Consider the following 23,893-nt stretch of genomic DNA (forward strand, 5'->3'; position numbering starts at 1 on the left):
TATACAAAATGCAATGTTAATTCAATCAATTCCTGTTCTAATATTGCCATTCCCAGTAAGGAAACAAGCACCCAGCTAAAAGCATAATCAGGTTTTCAATATTTGAAGGTTTACAGCCCAGGGAAGGGATTACAACGATCCATACACCAGCCAATTTCCAATGTGTTTATCTCCCGAGATGTCCTTTAGAGTCAGGCTCTGATTGATTGGTTTGAATCCTAAGCTCCAATAAGCTTGATGAAGAGTAGATTTATTGAGTAGGCTTTTTCCAGGAAAAATGTGGACAATTTATATATATATAAAAAAAAAAAAAGGGTAGCAATCAATGTAACCTTTTCCAAATACAGATCTAAAAGGGCTTAAGCATTTGAAGTCTAAATAAAAAGATATAAAATAGTAAAAATGTTATTTATGTATGTTACATGCTATAAGCCTTGATCTAAAATAAATATAAACGCACCAATGGTTTGGTAAATGCAGAGGCCATTGATAGAGTTGTCTGTTTGGCTAAGGGTTACAAAGGTAAATATATTTTTATACTTAATGATGATAAATACCTTTATGCTATCTTCACTTACTTTCAGAATTGAAAATCACTGATCATGATGTCTTTTTTCCATATAAATAACTTGTGTTGCGGGCTATAATAACACTCATTTCATATTCCACCCATAAAAGAACAGCAGCAAACTCAATTACATTTACAAATGCCATTGGTTAAGGAAGAGTTGCCGTTATCCCCTAGGGCAAAACACAAGGCATCTTCTAGTACAAACTGTCTGCTTTCTTTTTTTGTTTTGTGGCGTAGGTCTCATGCACTGGACAGGCTGCCATTTTTGTGGGGCTGGTAACATATCTCCAATGCCAGGCATGATATGTGCATAAATGAAACCCCTTCATGGAACATTAACTAACGCAGGACATGTAGGCATATTCTTCCTTCTGCATTAGCAACACATGATGAGGCATTCATCAGACAGGGCCGAGCTGAAGGAATTAATCTGTAATCAGAGCTGTTCAACTGGCAGCCGACAAAGGACATTGACATGCAGCAGAGTGTTTTAACAAAAGTACAGCTGTCACCCACTCTCCATAAATATATACTTTAATTTATGAATATTGTATTATTTAAAAGGACACTATCATTATTATTTCTTATTTTGACAAACCAATTATAGTTACACAAAGTATGCGGTGTCTTTTCTATAACAAGACAGATCCCGTTTTCATAAAAATATAGCAAACTGGGTTTCTATGCTATGATTGGTCTATATCTATTGCTGCCAAATTACTAACACTTTCCCCAGGTAGCTATAATATAAAGCATTTTTTTTTTACATACTGCACCAATTCAAATAATAATAATAGCATACAACACACATAATACACAACACATAATAGCATACAAGACTGTGGAGTACTCAAACAGTCCTGGGGTCCTTCAAAATGCAATGGAGCTCCAAATCTGGCATACAGGCCTTTAGTAGGACAGCACTGGTGTAACTTAAACAATTAGTTTTCGGAACTAGACAAAGTCCAGGATGCCGGGGACCTGGGGGTTTTCTGGATAAGGGTTCTTCCACCAATATGGATTTGTGCAACTTAGTTACCACTAAGTACATGGCACTCTTTTATTATTACAGAGAAAAAGGAAATCATTTTTACAAATTAAAATACTTGCATAAAATCCCCTTCCCCACAGAAGAACAAACATTAAACTATAACATGTAATCCAGCAATTAATTACAGTGAAACCTCAATGTTACAACCCATAATTTTGAGTTATTTCAAATTTTAGTTTTTTGTGGTCCCACCAATATGCAGGTATTTGACCTGTTACCCACAATGCACGGGACCTGGGGTCTTCCCAATAAGGGGTCTTTCTGTAATTTCGATCTCCTTATCTAATGTCTACTAAAAAATAATTTAAATATTAAATAAACATTAGCTAATAAGGATTAATGATTTATTAGTGGAGATAAAGTACAAGGTACTGATTTAATATTACAGAGAAAAAGGAACTAAACTGTTAAATTTTAATTATTTGATTAAAATGATTGCTTGATTAATTATTTGATTAAAATGGACTCTATGGCAGCTGGCCTCCCCATAATTTGGAGCTTTCTGAATAACAGGTTTCCAGATAACAGATCTTATACCTGTATAATGCATTATGCATTTCCCTGATAGGACAAGATCGGAATGGCACTGCTATATTTTGGAGCTTCCTAGATAACTCTACATGTGTGTATGTTGTTTAGCAATCACAGCAAAATGTCCATGGCGATTAAAAGTAAAGTGACATAATTCTATGATCAATAGACACTGTCCCACCCAAGCTTTTTTCCCTTTGCATTAATCAAAGTGACAGCTTGTAGATCCACCAGTCGGATTCTTTCGATAGCACAGCATGGCAAAGACTAAGACACTGCAGACCTTGTTAGAATGGATTCTTCTCTGACTAATTCAATGTATAATGAAAGATGCGCTTTAGGCTGAAAAAATCTTATGTGATGGGAATCATTTTTGGATAACGGCCATTGGTGCCTTATGGCAGATAGTTACATAGGGTTGAAAAAAGTCCATCAAGTTCAACCCATTTAAGTAAACCCAGCATACACAAACCTATACTTACCTATCTATCCACTCACACACATAAACTAAATATACAACCACTAATACTAACTGTAGATATTAGTATCACAATAGCCTTGGATATTCTGCTTGTTCAAAAACTTATCCAGGCCCCTCTTAAAGGCATTTACAGAATCTGCCATTACCACATCTCTAGGAAGGGCATTCCCCAACCTCACTGCCCTCACCGTGAAAAACCACCTACGCTGCTTCAATTGGAAGCTCCGTTCCTCTAATCTAAAGGGGGGGCCTCTGGTGCGCTGATTGTTTTTATGGGATAAAAGAACACCCCCTATCTGCCTATAATCCCCTCTAATGTACTTGTACAGAGTAATCATGTCCCCTCGCAAGCACCTCTTTTCCAGAGAAGAAAACCCCAACATCGACAGTCTCACCTCATAGTTGAAATCTTCCATCCCCTTTACCAGTTTAGTTGCAGTCTCTGCACTCTCTCCAGCTCATTAATATCCTTCTTAAGGACTGGAGCCCAAAACTGCACTGCATACTCAAGGTGAGGCCTTACCAGGGACCTATAAAGAGGCAAAATTATGTTCTCATCCCTTGAGTCAATGCCCTTTTTTATACAAGACAGCACTTTATTTCCTTTAGTAGCCACAGAATGACACTGCCTGGAATTAGACAACTTTTTATCTACAAAAACCCTTAGATCCTTCTCCATTAAGGAAACCCCCCCTACCATTCAGTAGATAGTTTGCGTTTATATTATTTCTACCAAAGTGCATAACTTTGTACTTGTCAACATTGAACCTCATTTTCCAGTTTGCTGCCCAGTTTTCCAATTTTGTCAAATCGCTCTGCAAAGCGGCAGCATCCTGCATGGAACTTATAGTTTTGCACAATTTAGTGTCATCAGCAAAAATAGAAACAGTACTGTCTATGCCCACCTCCAGGTCATTAATAAACAAGTTAAAAAGCAAAGGACCAAGGACTGACCCCTGCGGTACTAACCACACTGGTCCAATTAGAAAATGTTCCATTTACCACCACTCTTTGTAATCTATCCCTCAGCCAGTTCTCTACCCAATTACAGATGCCCACAAAAATGCCCCTTGTAACACAAACCAACCGCAGTAGATATAATAAACCAATATAAAACCTTTTTTAAGGTGCATAGAATGTAAGCTTGCATCTGGTCACAGGTTGGAAGCCAGATTTATACATTCTCTTGGCTATGCATAAAAATGTGCCAAATTGCAATATTGTAAAGTATCCTATAAGCTTATAGTTTTACCATGTTTCTCTTCTATATAACATAACAATAGGAAAAAAGGGATTTCAGTGTTTTACAAAGACAGCATGTGGTGGGAGTTGCTGGAATCATGAAGGGGGCCTTGTGATGTGTGGCAGAGACACTGGGAAGCTTCAGTAGGAACTCTTTTGCAATATAACATATAGATGAAGGCAGCATTATCAGAGCAGCAGGGTGACTAGTGGACTGTGCCAAATACTGCAGAAACATTAGTGTGCTGCAGCTGCGAAATCCATTACAGGGACAGTGCAGCTACAATATTAGATGTACAATTTGTTAAAGGGACTGTAGGGACCCATAGGAACTAAGCTCCCTATGGCTTTAGCCCTACACTGTGCTATCTGCTGTTACTGAGCAGATTGTAATGTTGCCACTTTAGTTATGTGTCACTATGCACTTATTGGCCCTTAGTTAGGATGACCACTTCCTGCACACTGTAATATAGTGTTTTGCAGGGTGTGGGCACTTCCTCTTTGGCATTCCTATCCTTCAGAACAGGTTGCACATTGAGCCTGGGTTCTCAACTGGGCCCAGAAGTCTGTGCCCTAGAGGAAGCCAATCCATCTAGTGATGCTAAGTCGGGGATCAGGGACCCCGTGAATGAGGTGTAGTCATTTGCAGGTTAGACTCTGTTATAGCACGCTTTAGGAGTGTGACTTAGTTCAGGGCTATTTAGTATGAGCAGCTATACGCTCCCACATAGCAGAAGATAGAGGGTTTAGTACACCCAAGGCTCTGCTGCCTTACTGTAGGGACCCAGTGTCAGACATAAGATTTAGGCTGTTATTAACCCCTGAACCACCGTCGCTGTAGGGATCCGGTCCAGATAAAGCAGACACTACCTTTGGGACTCCTGGCTATCCCCTATACCTATCTCCACAGTGGTGCCATACTATTCCTGCTATCTGCAACTGCATTTGACATTTATGTGCTATTCTACCTCAAAGCTGTGAGTATTAACCCTGCATATGCTGTGTACCATCAATAAACCAAGTTCTAGTTCAATGCAAAAGAACCTCTGGCGTCCATAATTACTTGTATATACGTTGTGGCAGTAGAGAGTTGTAGTTCTGCAACACCTCTCAAGTGTAATTCTTCCGTTTTGCGAAGGCCCAGACTGTGTGTTGGAGTCACATGTGCCCGTGCTCATACCTACTAGCCGGTACTGGTAAAACTAGCCAGAATAGGGTTACAGGACTCTAGGGGCCCGTGTTGTATACTTTAGGTCCAGCTCTGCTATAAACTGTGGAGTACACCAGCAAAGTTTTTAGTAAACTACATAACAATGTTTTGGCTTGAACTGTGGTACCAGGGGATGTGCAATGTACTAACATGTTCTGGAGATAGTTACATAGTTACATAGTTACATAGGGTTGAAAAAAGACCATTGTCCATCAAGTTCAACCCATCCGAGTAAACCCAGCACACAACCTATACTAACCAATCTATACACTCACATACATAAACTATATATATACAACCAGTAATACTAACTGTAGATATTAGTATCACAATAGCCTTGGATATTCTGCTTGTTCAAAAACTCATCCAGGCCCCTCTTAAAGGCATTAACAGAGTCTGCCATTACCACATCACTAGGAAGGGCATTCCACAGCCTCACTGCCCTCACCGTGAAAAACCACCTACGCTGCTTCAAATGGAAGCTCTGTTCCTCTAATCTATAGGGGTGACCTCTGGTGCGCTGATTGTTTTTATGGGAAAAAAGAACATCCCCCAACTGCCTATAATCCCCTCTAATGTACTTGTACAGAGTAATCATGTCCCCTCGCAAGCGCCTCTTTTCCAGAGAAAACAACCCCAACCTCGACAGTCTAACCTCATAGCTTAAATCTTCCATCCCCTTTACCAGTTTAGTTGCACGTCTCTGCACTCTCTCCAGCTCATTAATATCCTTCTTAAGGACTGGAGCCCAAAACTGCACTGCATACTCAAGGTGAGGCCTTACCAGGGACCTATAAAGGGGAAAAATTATGTTCTCATCCCTTGAGTCAATGCCCTTTTTTATACAAGACAGCACTTTATTTGCTGTAGTAGCCACAGAATGACACTGCCTGGAATTAGACAACTTGTGATCTACAAAAACCCCTAGATCCTTCTCCATTAAGGATGCCCCCAACTGGGAACTGTACTAAAGCCTATGGAGGGGGCGGGTTACACATTCAAATGTCAGTCAGGACAGTGTAGTTTAGTGAAAGTGAAATCAGCCAAAGCCCACTGTTAAAGGGGTTGTCCACCATTTAATTAACTTTTAGCATGACATAGAGAGTGCTATTCTAAATATTTGCAAATGGTCTTAATTTTTTAGTATTTGTGGTTTTTGCATTATTTAGCTTTTTGTTCAGCAGCTCTCCAGTTTGGTATTTTAGTAGCTATCAGGTTGCTAGGTTCCAATTTAACCTAGCAACCAGGCAGTGGTTTGAATATGAAAGAAGAGAACCTAAATAGAAAAATACTTATCACTAAGTAACAATAACAACAATAAAACTGTAGCCTCACAGAGCAAAAGTTTTTGGCTTTAAGTGACCCCATTTGAAAGCTACAAAAGGTCAGTGGAGGAAGGCAAATATTTAAAAAACGTTAAAAAAAAAAAAAGACCAATTGCAAAGTTGCTAAAAAAATAGGCAATTCTATAACATACTAAAAGTTAACCTGAAGGTGAACCACCCCTTCAACGACACTTTATGGGATGGAATATGCTGCAGGTTTACTGGAGGCTCTGTAATGCTCAGGAAGTGGAAATACACATCACAGTGTATCTTGTGTAAAGGGGTTTGTTATGCCATTAATTACGTAGAAAGGTATTTAAAATTACAGGGTAATAAGCCTCCCTCCTTCAGTGACATCCATCAAACACATTCATTTTAGGAACACCCATGTAATGTGCTGCATGAAGGGAGGCAGCTGTCAGAGAGTGCTATACGAGCAGTTCTTGTTAGTAACAAAGGATGAATACCAGTATGCTTCCTACCATTACAGTAACAATGGGTAATAATGAGAGTGGCAAATATAAAGATTAGATTTTCTTGGAAGTGATTAAGGATTATTCTCTTCTGCGCAAAATAAATGCAGTGCACTTGAATTTATTATGATGGCTGTGTTTCAGAAATATTTGCACTAATGAATTTATTCTTGAAATGCCTTGAAATTCTTTGTGGTTACAGCCATGAATCCATATGAAAAAGTGTGGGAAATTGCATAAATGAAGTAAGTAAATTGTAAAATTATTAAGATAAAAAAATGAAGTATTACCTCCAGGATTTTTATCTTTTGCATCCCCAAACATAAAAACCTGACATTTTTGTGATTATTTTTGTGATATAAATATATCTCATAATTGTGCACAGCTTGTGCAGGGGGGTGCTTCGCAGATCTTATTAACATGCAAAGAGGTGGCTCTACCACAAATCTTGTTTCAATTCACTTCATTTAGTACTATTGTTTCAAATGTCTTTCAGCATAGTAGCACCAAAATCTGTTCTATCTATATCTATTGTATATGGTTCAGTTATTGAGCTATTTCCATAATTCGGATCTCCGTGCCTTACTTCTATATCAAAATAATCAAATAACCCCAAAAGGATTGTTTTGCCACCAATATAAAAATCATGCAGCTTAGTTACCATCAAGCACCAGGAACTGTTATGGGTTTCCGGTTAATGGACACAGGCCTGGACTCTGGCAAATCCCAGAGGGGCTGCTGTAAGATGTGATAGACAGTCACTATTTATTGGGCTGGTGAGGGGCTGTTTGGGCCTCTGTGTACTTAAAATGAGAGGGGCTATTTTGAGTCCCAGTCCAGGCTTGAATGGATCCCATACCTGTATAATAGGTTTGCAGATGTCTTTAAACATTATTTCTAAATTCTGTTTCATTCTGTTTAAATAAAGTTTCATTTTTGGCCTACTTAGCCTGATTCTTAGAGACACAAAGATGCTTATTCCAAAGATGCTCATTCCCAAAGTTTCTAAAACTGTATCTTCTTTGACCTTCTTGGATACAGATACAGTTGATCCCCTCCCCTTCTCAAATCACATGCCCCAACTTGCCTTTTTCCACACTCGCATAGGTGACCCCTATACAGTATCCTGTATTTTACTGGTACACACACCCTGTATGGAAAGAGAACACAGCTGAACTAATTAAGTACAATCTCCTTCTATATAGAAATATATCTGAATCTTATATATATATATATATATATATATATAATCTTCAGTGATGTAACAGGCACTCACGAAAAAGCAATCATAATTGCCTGGGTGCAGTACAAAATAGGCAAGATATATCCAAAAATGAAAGGTACCGCACTCACAGGACTTAAGAAAAACAAAATTTATTTTACTTACAGAGTTGTATCTAACGTTTCTGCTGCTGCTGCAGCCTTTCTCAAAGACGTCTTTGAGAAAGGCTGCAGCAGCAGCCGAAACGTTAGATACAACTCTGTAAGTAAAATAAATTTGGTTTTTCTTAAGTCCTGTGAGTGCGGTACCTTTCATTTTTGGATATATATATATATATATATATATATATATATATATATATATATGTATATATATAATTATATTATAATATATATATATATATATATAATTATATTATATTATATATATATATATATAATTATATTATATTATATATATATATATATATATATATATATATATATATATATATATATATATATATATATATATATATATATATATTCTACAAATAAATTTTTTTGTTCACCATAAGTCCTGTGTGGAGCGGCCTACTTTCGAAAGATTTTTATATATATATATATATATATATATATATATATATATATATATATATATATATATATATATATAAATATCAAAATAAAACAGCCAGCACCAGATTTTGGAGTGTGGTGCTGTCGTGTGGACTGTTTTATTATATATATATATATATATATATATATATATATATATATATATATACAAAAATACCAACATGCGGTGCACTCAGACCCTGACACAATGTTATGGGTGCGTATAAGATAGCTCAAATCGCAGGGAGTCCACCTGCGCAATAATATATTTTCCAACTGAGCCGCACTCCAAAAGCTTAAAACTTAGCTTTTATTAAAGCATCATAAAAAGGTTTACACTGGCCATTCAAAGCAGTATAACAATTATACTTATCAGTCTGTTATGCCACATCTACGCGACGTTTCGAGGGTATCTCACCCCCTTTCTCAAGCGTACCTCGTGGCTAAGCATAATCGATCGTTTGTACAGTCTGTTACTGAGGTATCGGGTCATACAACATGTCCCTGTTCCTAGGAGAGGTGGAGATCGGGTTAAACTTCTTAAAAAAACTGAAGTGGAATGGATTCATCGTTTAAATACACTGGCCCCAAATGGGTTAAATAGGGATTTTGATTTACATTTATTTTTGTAACATTTTTGTAACACTTTTATGCTTCCAATATTTCATTGTTTCACTTTCTCTTATGATTTTTGTGTAAAAATGTTTAGGCCAATAATGAATGATTAGGTAGCATTTAAATCTTATTCCCAGTCTCTAGTATATCGTTCTTGTCAAGCTTTATTTTAATAACATGTATGTCTAGGTACCACTGTTGGATATCTTGACAGTTCCTTATATTGATACGTTCTTTATTATCTATGTAATATGCGGAACTGATGTGCCGGCTTCCGTGTAGACCGAACGCATTGTGTGTTCTGTCTCCATGGTGACCCGTCACGTCACTTCCTGCATTCAGCTATACAAGGAAGTAACAGACTGTACAAACGATCGATTATGCTTAGCCACGAGGCACGCTTGAGAAAGGGGGTGAGATACCCTCGAAACGTCGCGTAGATGTGGCATAACAGACTGATAAGTATAATTGTTATACTGCTTTGAATGGCCAGTGTAAACCTTTTTATGATGCTTTAATAAAAGCTAAGTTTTAAGCTTTTGGAGTGCGGCTCAGTTGGAAAATATATATATATATATATATATATATATATATATATATATATATATATATATATATATATATATATAAAGTCGAAAAATCACATATCAACTGCAGGTAGTGAGGATTTATTCGTCCAACGTTTCAGTCCATTACTTGGACTTTTCCCTGACGAAAGTCCAAGTAATGGACTGAAACGTTGGACGAATAAATCCTCACTACCTGCAGTTGATATATGATTTTTCGACTTTTTATTATTTTGTGCAAAGCCTTTGAGTGCCGTCACTACCTACTACTATATATATATACATACATACATACATACACACATATATACACACATAATGACAGTCAGGTGTCAGTCCGGACAGGGAACGCAGCTAATCCCTTTAGTGTTATTATGTAACATGCTAAACCCAAACCAAAGGAAATCCTCTGTAAAGTCAATTTGACATCTGGGTTATTTTCTTTTAAATGACTTTAGAAAAATGTTTACCCAGTCATTTTTTATAGTGGTCATCAACAATGCTAGGTCTTCCTGATGCACAGATGTCCCCATAAGAGCAGATTTTGGTTTAGGCTTTCCTTATATTGTAAAATATTTGTTAAAATTTACCATTTATCAAGGCCAACATTACCAACCCAAGACTCCTTGAGCCCTGTGCAAGCTGGACATCAAAGAGACCCCCAAAATGATTTTACTCAGCAAAGCGGTACTTCCTTTAGCCTCCCTTATAGATGCACTTGTAATTACTAATACCTATATTGTGAGTAATTTATTACAGAAAACTGTTCTTTGCTACTAATAAAGGCTCACTCCCATTGGTCACTTAAAAAATAGGAAGGTATTATTGGTCATCTACAGTGTACACGTTTATTTCCACTGTGTTTCTTTGAACTGATTCATGTTCCATCACTTGCATCACATTTGAAACTAGATTAAAGACTTACTGTAAATAGGATTTGTTGGTGTTAAGGACTCGTACCATATGGCTCTGGTTCCACATACACAGCTAAGATATCTATTTTTGTGGACCAACCAGAAGCTCATATTACATACTGTATACTGATTCCAATTAAAACATAGTAAGTTGGGTTGAAAAAAGACATATGTCCATCACGTTCAACCATAATGAAAAAGCCTTGTGTGACAAAGATAAGTGTGCTTTGAAGGCACAATGATGAACATGGTGTTCATTTTTACATATTTTTATAATTATTGTCAGTTTGTAAGCAGTTTTTGCACTCAAGCATATCTTGAAGCTGTATTCAGCACTGAGAAATGTTGCCAAAACAAAAGATACAAATTACAAGCTGAAAGAGGGAACCTGGCTTATTTTATAAAGTTACACTGTACTTTTTCTATGTAATATTTGCCTAACTGAAATATTAAATGCCGACTGTATATTTAGTTTTCCTATTGCTATATTTCTCCAAGATTGTATCAAGATATTACGGACTCACCCTGGAGCTTTCACTTTGCCTAAACTGCCACAGCCTCTTTATCAGGCTGGCCCCTATTACTTCCTAAAGCCCTCCTATTGTGTTATAATATAATTACAAATAGCCAGAAAGGAGTATGGCCTAGCAGTCCAGGAGCATAGCATAAGGTCACTGGGGGTATGATTCCATACTGGGGCTGTTAACTCTTTCCATATCGGAAACAAGCAAGGACATTGCAAAGTGTAAAAATTTGAATAGTGTAAAGTGTCAAATGTGAATTGGTCATTGTACCCTCCCAGTCAGTTCTGATTATGTGCAGGCTGACACAAGGGAACCCTGGAATGAAAGGCAGCCTAGGCAGGAACAGGAATGTGAGGATTCTCTCAGGGATGCAACGCACTTGCATCAAGTGATTCAGACACTAAAGCCTTTCTTGACCCCACACACAGGAGGTAACACAAATCGTACATAAATGCAGGAAGAAAAGACATGCTTAGTTGCATCCATATTGTTGCATCAAGCACCTATGGTAGCAGATACTACTTAGATGGCACCTGCTAGATTTCTTGAAAGAAAAACTAATAGTGGGTAAAAATCATAACAATTTGAGTTCAAATTTTGTGATTGTACTACCTTCCTAAATTAGCCCTCATATCTCTAATTGTGTTTCTCTTAGCAAAATATAAGTAGTACTGCCGAAACATTATCGTTATGGACAAGGATGAGGTCAACTCAAATTTCCAACTCATTAGCATCATACAAGTGTGCTAATCCAGGTTAATGGTGTGGAAGATTAAAATAATAATAATAATAATGTCAATACCCTTCAACAAGCAGAGGGAATAGATATCTCTTACTGCTGCAGTGGGACAACTGCTCACTGTGTCTGGAGTTGCAGCTACCAGACTTAGCCTGCCCCATCTCAGCAAATTTTCTTCTCTAGATACAGAAGATTGCCCAACTAAAAAAATTAAGTCCTATTATTATTAACATACGGCACCATATTCAGCAGCACTGTACAATAAATGGGAGCATAAACTAAACAGAGTTACATACAAAGACCTATGACTGATACAAGGAGGTAAAGAGGGTCCTGCCCAAAAGAGCTTACAAAGCCCTATATAGTATTGCCTCCAGCTTTTTAGGAAATTAAAAAAAGAATGGATATAAAGCCCTATCGATTAGCACCTCATGCATGTTTTGACTGCCATTTGGAAGCTTCACCAATCAATTCAAGAGAGTGTATCTCCACCCATGACCTTTTTTTGTCTGTTGGTTTATGCCCCTTTATACCATATGCATTCACTAGACACAAGGCGTGACATATCTAATTTAACTTGGGCTGTTTTGTTAGTAAGGTACCTATGTTTGTCCTTTATAAATCTCTTTTAATACAACAGTACCTATACCCGTCTTAGACATTGCGCCATTTCCCTTCTCCTTTTTCCAGATGTGACTCAGCTGACTTGGAGATAAAAACAAACCGCAGTGCAATATTGTTTTAACATTTATTAAAACAGTATTGCACTAAGGTTTCTTTTTATGTCTTTTCACTAACTAAGAGCATTGAAGTGACATTACAACCACCTTTGCTATAGGAGAGTTTCCATTAGGTGTATACTCGCAAGGTATCACCAAGGGAAGGCTGTGCTGAGTGTCACAGTGGTGGAGTTCATAAAGTTCAAACTTTCCATACACGTTCTGTCTATACCTGGGCCTGTGGTTTCCAGTGTACAAGTGTTGATTATATAAGGCCCTGTCTGATGCGTGCACTTCCTTCCATTTTATAAGCTTTTGGATCTCAAGGTCTGTTAGTTGTAAACAGTAAGTTCAAGGAAGCAGCCCTAGAAGTGAAGTGGTGTAGTATTGATCCAAACTTTTTGTTATCCTAATTCCTCACTTATTTTATAAATCAAAATAAAAAAAAAAAAAGAAAGGGGCATGCAATATTTTTTGGTTAATGTAATAAAAGGTACACATTTTGCCCTGTTCCATTACTCTAAAGCAGTCAGCAGTTTTAATTAATGGTCTACTATTAAAAGAAAGCATCAAATCAGATGCTATGGGTTACAAGCCCTGGAGCTACTGTTAACGCTTATTATTATATTATCACTGTATTGTTTTCTGAAACCTCACTTGGTCATAGTAAGATCCCTTTAAAAAATGCTTATTTTGCTTATTTGCTTATTAAAATGCTTATTTCCACTTAATAGCAAGATTACACTTGATAATGTGGTGCATTGGAAGTATTTCAGTGGAAATGTAACTATAATGTGGCTTTGTCATAAAAAATTGATCTGCATGATGTAAGATAATGAATAAATGTATAATGCAGTATAATGACGGAGCAGGAGATGTCTGGCATTTGGAGTCAACCAGTGACCCGTGACCAGAGACTTTCTCTGAATTCCCCCTCTCCTGTGGCCTGCAACATAGACACGGCACTACTGGCTCCCTGTGGCAGCTCCGCATTAATATCCCATCAACACAATACATCCTTACACAAGACTCCTTGCTTCAGTCTTCTATAAATATATATTCTTTATATATAAAGTGCTTGCTGTAAATGGAGCACTGTGCATATTTAGCATTTTTGTGGTTTATTTGCTTCATCTTATAAAGAAAATGAAAAGATATTACATTTTTTTAAAAAAAATATGATTTAGATTTAAATCATAAAAAAACCATCTTGACTCTTGCATGACACGCTGGCTCTTTAGTGCTTCATTTGATAACCGTGGAATTCTGATTTTATGGTGTAAAAACTAGAAGTGTGCGTGGTACCCTTGCCAAGCATTAAATTACTTGTCTCATGCAGGCATTGAGTGATGGCAGCTATATTGCTTTAAGGCACATGTTACAAATTGCTTGCATAAATATGCATTTAAAGTAAGTACTGCCATAGCAGGGGTTGATTTATTTTTCGGAGGAAATAATAGGGATTCTGACCAATGTTTCAATGCTAAATATGATGTTTAGTTAGAATTTAAACAAACAGGTCATGCAAAAAAAAAAAGTGTAAAGATTTGGTGACTTTTTTTCCCATTAGTAATAGAACTTATCCGTCTTTTATTATTTTATTTATATAAAATGTATTTTTTTCTGTTTAATGTGCATTACTAGGGGATATTTAGTACATAGTAAAGGAAATGTATATCTTATGTGTTTTACCTTCATCAAAAAAAAATAAGCATCACTAGTAAGATTAAATATAGTCTTTTTTGACAAATTTGGGACATTTGGCAAGTATGGTCAGAGCTTAGGGTTGCCACCTTTCTCAGCAAATACTACCGGGGCTTCTGCCTTAGGGGCCCCTACACCCCCCCAATGGCCTCCACCACGGCCTACACACACCTCCCCACAGAGCAACCCCCCACGCTTAAATGAAGCTTATGACCGGAGGATCATTGCAGCGCCCTGCGGGGATTGGGTCTGGTCGGGGCGGCCCAGTCCAACCCTGGGTAGGGCAGAGACCTAGGTAGAGATGGGGTGCATTAGGAGTGGGGGTTTAAGCTGTTATTTTAGTGCTTAGGCTAGGCATGCTTCACTGTTAAAATTAGACCCTTGTTCAAAAATAGGGTATATTTTTCTTTGACAACAATATAAACAAATATGAATAAATAATGCACAACAATTTACAGCACATGTTGTGATGTGTTGTATTTTATATATCCAGTATGCAACCCATTGGTTTTGCTAGGCAGTGTTTCTACTGATACTCTGTTAAGAGAGAAAAGACTGTACAAAAAAAAAAAATGTAAAAATATGAGCTTACCTAACAGTGTGAGCACCAGCATAGCTGCTGTATCAAAGTTTTAAGAATTTTTAGTTTGTCTAAATATGACTCTATTTTGTATTCCTCTAATTGGTCTTAAACAGGGTCTTAAACAGGGACAGCCCCAACCTCGCTCTTCACATTTTGTTACACCTTTAGATTATTTGCCCGGTCTGTCAGAAGCATTCCTTAATAGGCGTGGTTCATATTTCCCCCATTTCAACTTCTAGTACAGAAAAAATGCCAAAGAACCAAGGACTTGAGTTAATTATTAAAAAATGGTTTCACATCCTATTAATGTTCTACATGTAATTACCAAAATCACAAGTCCATGGGCTTAGCTGAAGGAAAACTAGACAAATGCATGTGTTCAGTTAACCAGATTAAAAAATGCCTGAGGTTAGACATTTACACGAATCAACGAGCAATCCATTTCTCCACACCGAAGGCAGGAAAGCAGGAGAGGTATCAATCACTTCTCCATGTCTCAGTGCTGAGCTCAAAAACCTGGTCCTCATATAGGTGCAGGGGGGAAATAGCTGTGGGCTGTACACAGAAACATTGCAGGTAGGAAGCAAGATGGTGACAACAAGGCAAAATGGTGAAGGCCCATCCTGACTGAAAGCTGGTTGAAAGGCAACCCTAGTGGAGCCACTACTAGCTACTGTAACACTTGGCTTCAAGAAATAATGAATGTATTTTGTCTTAACTAAATCACCTATGGGGGAAGTATTGGAGGTGGTGGTACAGACTGAGGCCTTGCAGTGTCTGCACAGAGATTGGTGTTTTGGGGTTGTGGTTGGCTTGATGCTCAAGAAAACTATAGTCTTCCCGGCTGATGGGATACAATGTTGACTGGCTGCTGCAAAGTCTGATCTTGTAAAGCAGCACCTTGCATTTTAATGCCAGCTGGGGATTACTTATTCTCAGCATATTTCAACATAATGGTCTCTTCCACCTGGTGAAGAGACATTCTTATTGTTGCTTTGTATTAGTAGATATACACCGTAATGTAGCACCAATCAGTGACCAATACAGTAGCCAATCACATGTTTGCTTTTATTCTTCTAACTGCACTAGACTAATCAAAGCTGATTGCTAATAGTTGCTATGCTACTGCTTGCTGTACACTGGGTATTTTGAACCATATTTAGATGCTGTCTGAATTACAAATGAATTGGTTGAGGCCAAGGGGAAGGGGGGGGGGGGCAGGAGACAAGACAGATGATGTCCCCATTGCAGGTGCTGTGAATATGCCTGTAGAATTCATCTAGGCAATTTCCAATTGGCAATAACAGAATCAGTTCTGTTTGCAACACAGTAGAAAAGATTTATTGATTCAATTAAATAACAGTGTATCAAGTACACCAAATGAATACACTGAATATGTTTTCCTTTTCTACTTATCCTTTTCTGCCTATCAATGTTATTTTTCCTGCTGTTGTAGACAATAAGATTTTGATTAAGGTTTATAGTGATACAGTAAGCAGTTTTTTTTTGTTATAAACAAATGCTTTCTACTAAACCAAGCATTAAAGCAGAACTCCACCCAAACACAAGTTTGTAAAGTGAAAAGTAAAGTGGACTTGTCTGCTTGTATACTTATATCTGTCCTAAATTTGGACTCTTTTCATATTGATTCTATATCTATGTCCTATTTGGTTAGTGTAATGTTCCTGTAGAGCAGAGTTCTTTAGACTTTTATGGTCGATGTGACATAACAAACTGTATAAGTTGGATGAAACCATGAGATATTTCTGTTTATGCTGAAATGTACCCCCTGCCCCCTCCTACCTGTTGTAGCAAATGCATTGTGTAGGTTAATCTCATCTAGGTGTGTATTGTGTGTATCCAGCCGGCTCTGTCTGGCCCTCCCCATGTAATTGCCCCTATTGTGAGGGCACACAGAGCCAGACCCCATAGTGACACAATACACATAGTTACCCCTTGTGAGAGCAGTGCTCTGTCTAGTAAATGCAAAAGACTGAACTGGGCATGCTCACTAGGGGGCTTCCCATAGGCCCAGTGGGATTAGCTATGATTGGCCCCTCTGGAAGCTGCCTTTGGGTTGGCAGAAGGAGCCAAATCCTGTTTTGGTTTTACGACAGGGGCTGCTCCCTTTCTGGCTACAAAGGTGGCTGCCAAGAGTTCCAAGGGGCCTTTTGTCTGGGGTGTAACCTTAGCTACGGCAGGACCCCCTCCCCTGTGTTCCCCTGGAATCTACCTTAGCTGGGGCAAGAAGATTCCCCCCAACTGTGTGTATTTCCCTATTCCCTAAGGAACAAGAGTGCAGGCTGGCTACCACCTACTGGCTTATGGGAACCTGCTGAGGGCTACTTGCCATTTCTCCAATAAACGCCTCATCCTGTGATACCAACTGTTTGCTCTTTGGGTCCTGCCCTATGTCTGGGAACTCACGGCCCTGAGGTTGTGACATAATTTGGTGGCAGCGGTGGGATAGGATCCCAGGACCCAAAAGGCACCATGAGCACCCCACCTGGATTCTACGCTGACCCATTGGATCTCTTCGCTTGCATGGATTACTCCTGGACTCCAGAGATCCCTACTGATCCCAGAGAGAGGACCCTGTTCTGGCTGAGATGTGAGTCACTGGGACTATCTGGGGATGAGGGTCTGGCATATGGAGTAGGGCAGTTAGTGGCAGGAGAGGCAGACCTGGAGGATGGGTACTATGTTCTGCAGCGCACCATGCACCAACCAGGTGGGAGATATTGGCACAGTCCCTATACAGTGCTCCCGCTTCCCTGTAGCTTGGCGGAATGGCACGGCCAATGGGAGAGGCTGAATTTCTGTGACTATAGCACCTTTGTGGGTAACCCAGAGGGGGAATTCCATACCCTCTATGCACAGCGCTTCTTTTATATAGGAATGAATGATACAGAGGAACGGAGGGACTGGCTTGCTGACCTGGTGTATCAGGAACTGGAATTGATAAAAGAGTATGGGAGTATCCAGGAATTGGAAAACCAACGCAAGGAAGCACTGAGGGTATGTGCACCATCTTTTTGTGGTTTTCAGCAGGCACAGCCTTGTCTTGGTACTGTAGGTCCAAAAGACTTTCACTTACCCCCCAGTACAGTCAGTGCCGGGGTGGGGGAGGAACAAGAAGCTTCCCAAACAACTTTATTATGGTCCCCAAGGGAAATCCCTGTTTGTGAGGAGTTCAGTGGTTGTGTTACCCCTGAGCTGGTAGAACCGGAGAGTGGGTGCTGCCACTTTAAAGGCTTGGCAGAGGCTGAGGCCTCCCCAAGTGAAAACCCTGTTTGTTTGGAGTCCAGTGGTTGTGTTGCCCCTGGGCTGGCAGAACCGGAGAGTGGGTGCTGCCACTTTAAAGGCTTGGCAGAGGCTGAGGCCTCCCCAAGTGAAATCCCAGTCTGTATGGAGTCCAGTGGTTGTGTTACCCCTGGGCTGGCAGAACCGGAGAGTGGGTGCTGCCACTTTAAAGGCTTGGCAGAGGCTGAGGCCTCCCCAAGCCAAATCCCTAATTGTGTGGAGCCTGGAGTTGCTCAGTTTGAAAAAAGCTCCAAGGAGGGAAGAGAGGAGGATTCCCCACTACCTGAGTTGTTGCTGGCTGGAGAGGCCCAGGAACAGGACCAAGAGGAAAGCATTGCTCAGCATTCCCCAATGTCTATCAGAGCAGTCAGTTCTGGGAATGGAGTAAGGGGCACCCCAAAAGCACAACGTGTAACCAGGGCAGTTGTTCCGGAAACCCCCTCTGGCAGACAACAAGGCCAGAGAATTACCCCACAGAGAAATAAAACACTGGTGAGTCCCCGTGCTGTCCCTACAATATCTCCCAGATGGAGGGGTCCCCCATTGTGTAATGTTACAGGGACCGGGGCCTTGAGAGAGGTTGGGTGGAACTTAGAATTAAAGAAAAGACAGGGGGATAAACATTTGTCTAATACTCTTTGGGGTCCACTGGTTATTGGGGTCACTTGAAGATGAGTCACCTTGGCCTGACTGCTTGGGGGGGGAATACAGACTGTACCACCTGGGATTGTTCCCTTCTCCCTGGAAGGCCCCTTTATTGTCCTGGAGGCCAGAACTGTGACATTACAGGGTCGCCCATATGGAGGAGAGAGGGTTAATGACGGCCACCCTGAGATATCCCTCTTAGATCCTGTGGGTTCTGTTTACACCCCATCTTGTTATTCCTGTTTTGCCAATCTGCCCCCCCCCCCCAAGGAACTAAAGACTTTTGCTTTATGGGAATTGGCTAGTGAGGCTGCTGGGAACCTGTGTAGGCCCCCAGCAGGCTCACTATTTGGGAAGGGGGAGAAATGTGACATAACAAACTGTATAAGTTGGATGAAACCATGAGATATTTCTGTTTATGCTGAAATGTACCCCCTGCCCCCTCCTACCTGTTGTAGCAAATGCATTGTGTAGGTTAATCTCATCTAGGTGTGTATTGTGTGTATCCAGCCGGCTCTGTCTGGCCCTCCCCATGTAATTGCCCCTATTGTGAGGGCACACAGAGCCAGACCCCATAGTGACACAATACACATAGTTACCCCTTGTGAGAGCAGTGCTCTGTCTAGTAAATGCAAAAGACTGAACTGGGCATGCTCACTAGGGGGCTTCCCATAGGCCCAGTGGGATTAGCTATGATTGGCCCCTCTGGAAGCTGCCTTTGGGTTGGCAGAAGGAGCCAAATCCTGTTTTGGTTTTACGACAGGGGCTGCTCCCTTTCTGGCTACAAAGGTGGCTGCCAAGAGTTCCAAGGGGCCTTTTGTCTGGGGTGTAACCTTAGCTACGGCAGGACCCCCTCCCCTGTGTTCCCCTGGAATCTACCTTAGCTGGGGCAAGAAGATTCCCCCCAACTGTGTGTATTTCCCTATTCCCTAAGGAACAAGAGTGCAGGCTGGCTACCACCTACTGGCTTATGGGAACCTGCTGAGGGCTACTTGCCATTTCTCCAATAAACGCCTCATCCTGTGATACCAACTGTTTGCTCTTTGGGTCCTGCCCTATGTCTGGGAACTCACGGCCCTGAGGTTGTGACAGTCGAGGCCCCTCTTTGGGGGCCCTATCAAAGTTTGACTGCAACCATGTTGAAGATATGTAAAAACAAAGTCAAAGCAGTCATTCCTGTAAGGGATATCCAGGATTATAAATAAGCATTTATTGTCACAAACAACCCTAACTGGACATCAAGTTGGGTCTTCTAAAGGAGCTAGCCTAGCAGTTTAGGCACCACTGCCCTTTCAGTCAGGATGTTCCCTGCAGTAAGTATTTCATCTTTAAACTCTATCCATGCCTTCTATTGGAGGGGGTGGGGTGCAGACCAATATTACACCTCTCATTGCTTCTAAGAACTATAATGTAATCACCAGCCTCTCTGGTCCGTAACTTGGAGGAATAATAAGATTATTCTAGCCCTATAGGGCACTTAAGGTCAGATGGGGGTTATTTATTCTAAAAATAACAGCAAAACCTTGTCTCATTTGTTAAATATCATTAACAGAAAATAATAACCATGCTCTCTATGTTCCCTTGCCTCATCTATCTATCATGCCATGGCCAACAGGACCCTTACATTCTATAAGGCAAAGTGAGAATCTTCAGAAGTGTGTAGCTTTAGGCAGTAAAATGCCAAAAGCACCCCTAGTAAAAAAATAATTAGAATTACTTCTTCAAAATTATATTAAATTAGGATTTTCCAGGGCTCATCTTATTCACTAGAACTTGTAAACACATTCTGATGATCATATCCATTTAAAAATACTAGTTAGTCCTTAAAACTTAGATTTAAATAAAAAACAACTCAAGAAGAATAAAATACATTAAAGATATGAACAAGGCATAAAAGGAAGCCTCTTGGGGTGAGAATCAGAGATCAATGGCAAGGAAAATGGGACACAAAACAGCAATTTTAGCACGTATAAGTTAATGAGTAATAAAGCTTTATACAGCACTTCAAACAGCATTATAAAATGACAAAGAATAACACCTAATATGGTGCAATAAGTGACCATCTTAAATTAGGTTTTTGAGTCCTAAAGCATTTTTGGTAAAATGAAGAGGGCTTGGGTCTGTGAGAATAACAATGGTTCATCTGACTGATATGTGGTTAAAATTCTAATGAGAAACACTGGGGACCTAATTTCCCTTCAAGCTAAGTACAAAAAAAGCAAACTGCGCTTTAAGGAGAAAAAAAAAGCATAAAAAAAATAATTGACTTATTGGTCCTCAGAGTCTCCCTGTACTTCAAACCACTTTGATATCCTCAAGAACCATCTCAGGAAATCTTGTCATTAAAGGAAATACAACAGCTTGTTTTTGATGTGGCTAATAAATTATATCCTGTGGTTTTATCTTAAAAAAAAAAAAAACTGTATACCACCAAACAAACAAAACTGTAATAAAAAGAATATTAGCACATTGAGCATTTGCCATGGCCCTAAATTAAGTGTTTTACTTTTTAGTAACACTTTTTATAGGCTAAAATAATGGAATATTGTAAAATAAAGTAAATCATGAATAAACATATGTTATAGGAAATAATGTACCCTGTTTTAAAAGATATTAGACATCACTTAGAAAGTTCCATTATCAGATACAGGGAAAATGGCAACAGGACCAGTACTTTTATATAGAGGGTGGACTTCCAAGGTCACTATCATTGTCTTTTCTGCCACTTCTACCCCACTTATGCCACTCGCACCCCTCTCACCCACCCACTGCTCGTAGCATCCTCCCCCACCACTGCTCTGACGAAATTGTTTCCACTGGGGACTGGGTGGATGGAAGATTCAAACGGCTGTCAAAATCTCCCAGCCAGTTGCCAGTGGAGATGCGGTGAGCAGGCAGCATGACGTCCTAGGCCCAGGCCGTTGTGGCTGGTCGACAAATGCTACCTGATAATCGGTTGCTGTGGGTTACTAAACTAATAGAAACCTTTGATTACATTACCCCTACACTCTCTTGTGGTAGATAATAGTTTCTTAAACTTAAATGTCCCCAACAGTGGTCACCAACAGCTATGATTGATTGTTCAGAAGACTCTGAAGGACCATTAGCTTGTAGCAACCTCTGGTTGAATGCACACTTGAACTTTTGTGTCTAAGAAGTACTGCAGCATGATGCAATCGTTCTATGCCTGTGTAAGCTACCCACACCAGAAACAAGCACCCATTGCAAGATTGTTGGGTAAGATGGTGCCAGCCAACCACTGGTTGAAGTTCAATGTGCTCAAGGGTTTGAAGTGTAGCATCAGAGAAGAAGAAAGAAATAGAGAAGGAATATGAGGGGCGATGAGAAGGGCAGAGTTGGGGATCTACTGTTTAACATAAAGGAGAACAAAACAAGGGCATACCATTATTTGACATTCTGCATACTGAAAGTGTCACACACAAAATGGTACAACAAAAAGACCAGCAGCTCTCACAAGAGACTCTTAACTACGGCCCATTTAATAAATGCTTTATAGGGATCACATCTGTTATAATGTGTGGCCACATTTAGTTTTAATAGCTCCCAAACCATAACTATTGATTTTCTTCTAAACAAAAAAACTTTCCTTGTCATTCCCTTTTAAATCATTTTCAAGGCAATGAACCAATAAAATACCCCATGGGACTAATACAAGCAAGTGGAATCATTTTCTTAACAAAAAAAAAAAATCACTGGATTATGACATAACATGAGGCTATCATAATACATACATACGTATATACACACACACAGATATAATATTTTGTTAATATTTTTTTTTTCTGTCATACTTTTCCTTCTTTTGGGTTAACACTTACAATCCACAATGAAGGTAAGGGCAATTAAAGTAAATTTATGTACATGCTCTTTCTACATTTAGAAAGAGGTCTCTGTGCGCCCTGACCAGCCCTCCCCACACTGCATCCTTCCATTGTGCATAAGCAGAGAGAGGAGAACAGCCCAAAAGCAGACATGAAAGCTATGAACAGAATACATTTTAACATAGGTTCTCTGTGTTCAGCTAATTTTAAATATGTGATTAACTACTTATCCAAAAAGGTTTATACGCATTAGGACTGAGCTGCCGATTCAGATACACAGTAGCAGTGTGCCAAATCTTTGCTGACAAATAAAACAGCTGTTTTTTTTTTTTGTTTTTTTTTTTTAAATCAACCAAAAAGAAAAGAGCTTCTGTGAGGGACACATACTATTCCTAGCAAACACACAGTCTGACAACACAAGCAGATGGGTCACATGCTAGAAACTGCTGAATCTCATAATGGGGAATGCATTGCAAAGAGTCACTAACAAGCATGAATGGAAATGCTGAATGTGAATAAACCCGCGGTGCAGCCTGTAAGCTGATAAAGCAGTTACCTACAGAATAGAGCTGGTTCAGCCGCTCACAGTCTGTTGCCATCATTGACCGAAAGCCAGCACTTCACCAGTTAACACAAGTTTCTACAACTCATTTGTTCATCAGTACTTGCCCATGCAGTATTATAGTCTCTAAATAACCTTTATTAGCACTTTAACCCTTCCATGACAGGCACCTTTGATCTTTACGTGCTACTTGTTGGCACCCCCCAGTGAAATAGACTTTACATGTCCTTTAATACCGGTTCATCTTGTACTTGAGGTAAAGTGGCCCTTTTACCTTAAAAGTGTGAAAATACAGCAGCCTACTGCTTATAAAGCTTAAAGAAAAAATTATACCCCCAAGCAATGTAGGTCACTATAAAAATATATGTAAAACCCTGCTTTATCTAAATAAACCTTTTTCATAAAAATATATTTTTTTAGTAGTATGTGCTAATGGGTACTTCTAAATAGAAAATTGCCATTTTAAGAATTAAGG

General features: G+C 39.4%; 2 protein-coding genes across 3 annotated transcripts in view; one reads left to right on the plus strand and one right to left on the minus strand.

The window, feature by feature from the left end:
- The window catches only part of ppp2r2b (protein phosphatase 2 regulatory subunit B, beta), a 181,195-nt gene that overhangs the window by 120,969 nt on the left and 36,333 nt on the right, over positions 1 to 23,893 (minus strand).
- On the plus strand, positions 17,436 to 19,170 carry LOC101734016. Its single transcript, XM_012953475.3, has one exon. The coding sequence runs from the start codon at positions 17,560 to 17,562 to the stop codon at positions 19,036 to 19,038; it is 1,479 nt and encodes a 492-aa protein (XP_012808929.2). The 5' UTR covers positions 17,436 to 17,559; the 3' UTR covers positions 19,039 to 19,170.

The sequence above is a fragment of the Xenopus tropicalis genome, chromosome 3, assembly GCF_000004195.4.
Source record: "Xenopus tropicalis strain Nigerian chromosome 3, UCB_Xtro_10.0, whole genome shotgun sequence".
In the NCBI taxonomy this organism is placed as follows: Eukaryota; Metazoa; Chordata; class Amphibia; order Anura; family Pipidae; genus Xenopus; species Xenopus tropicalis.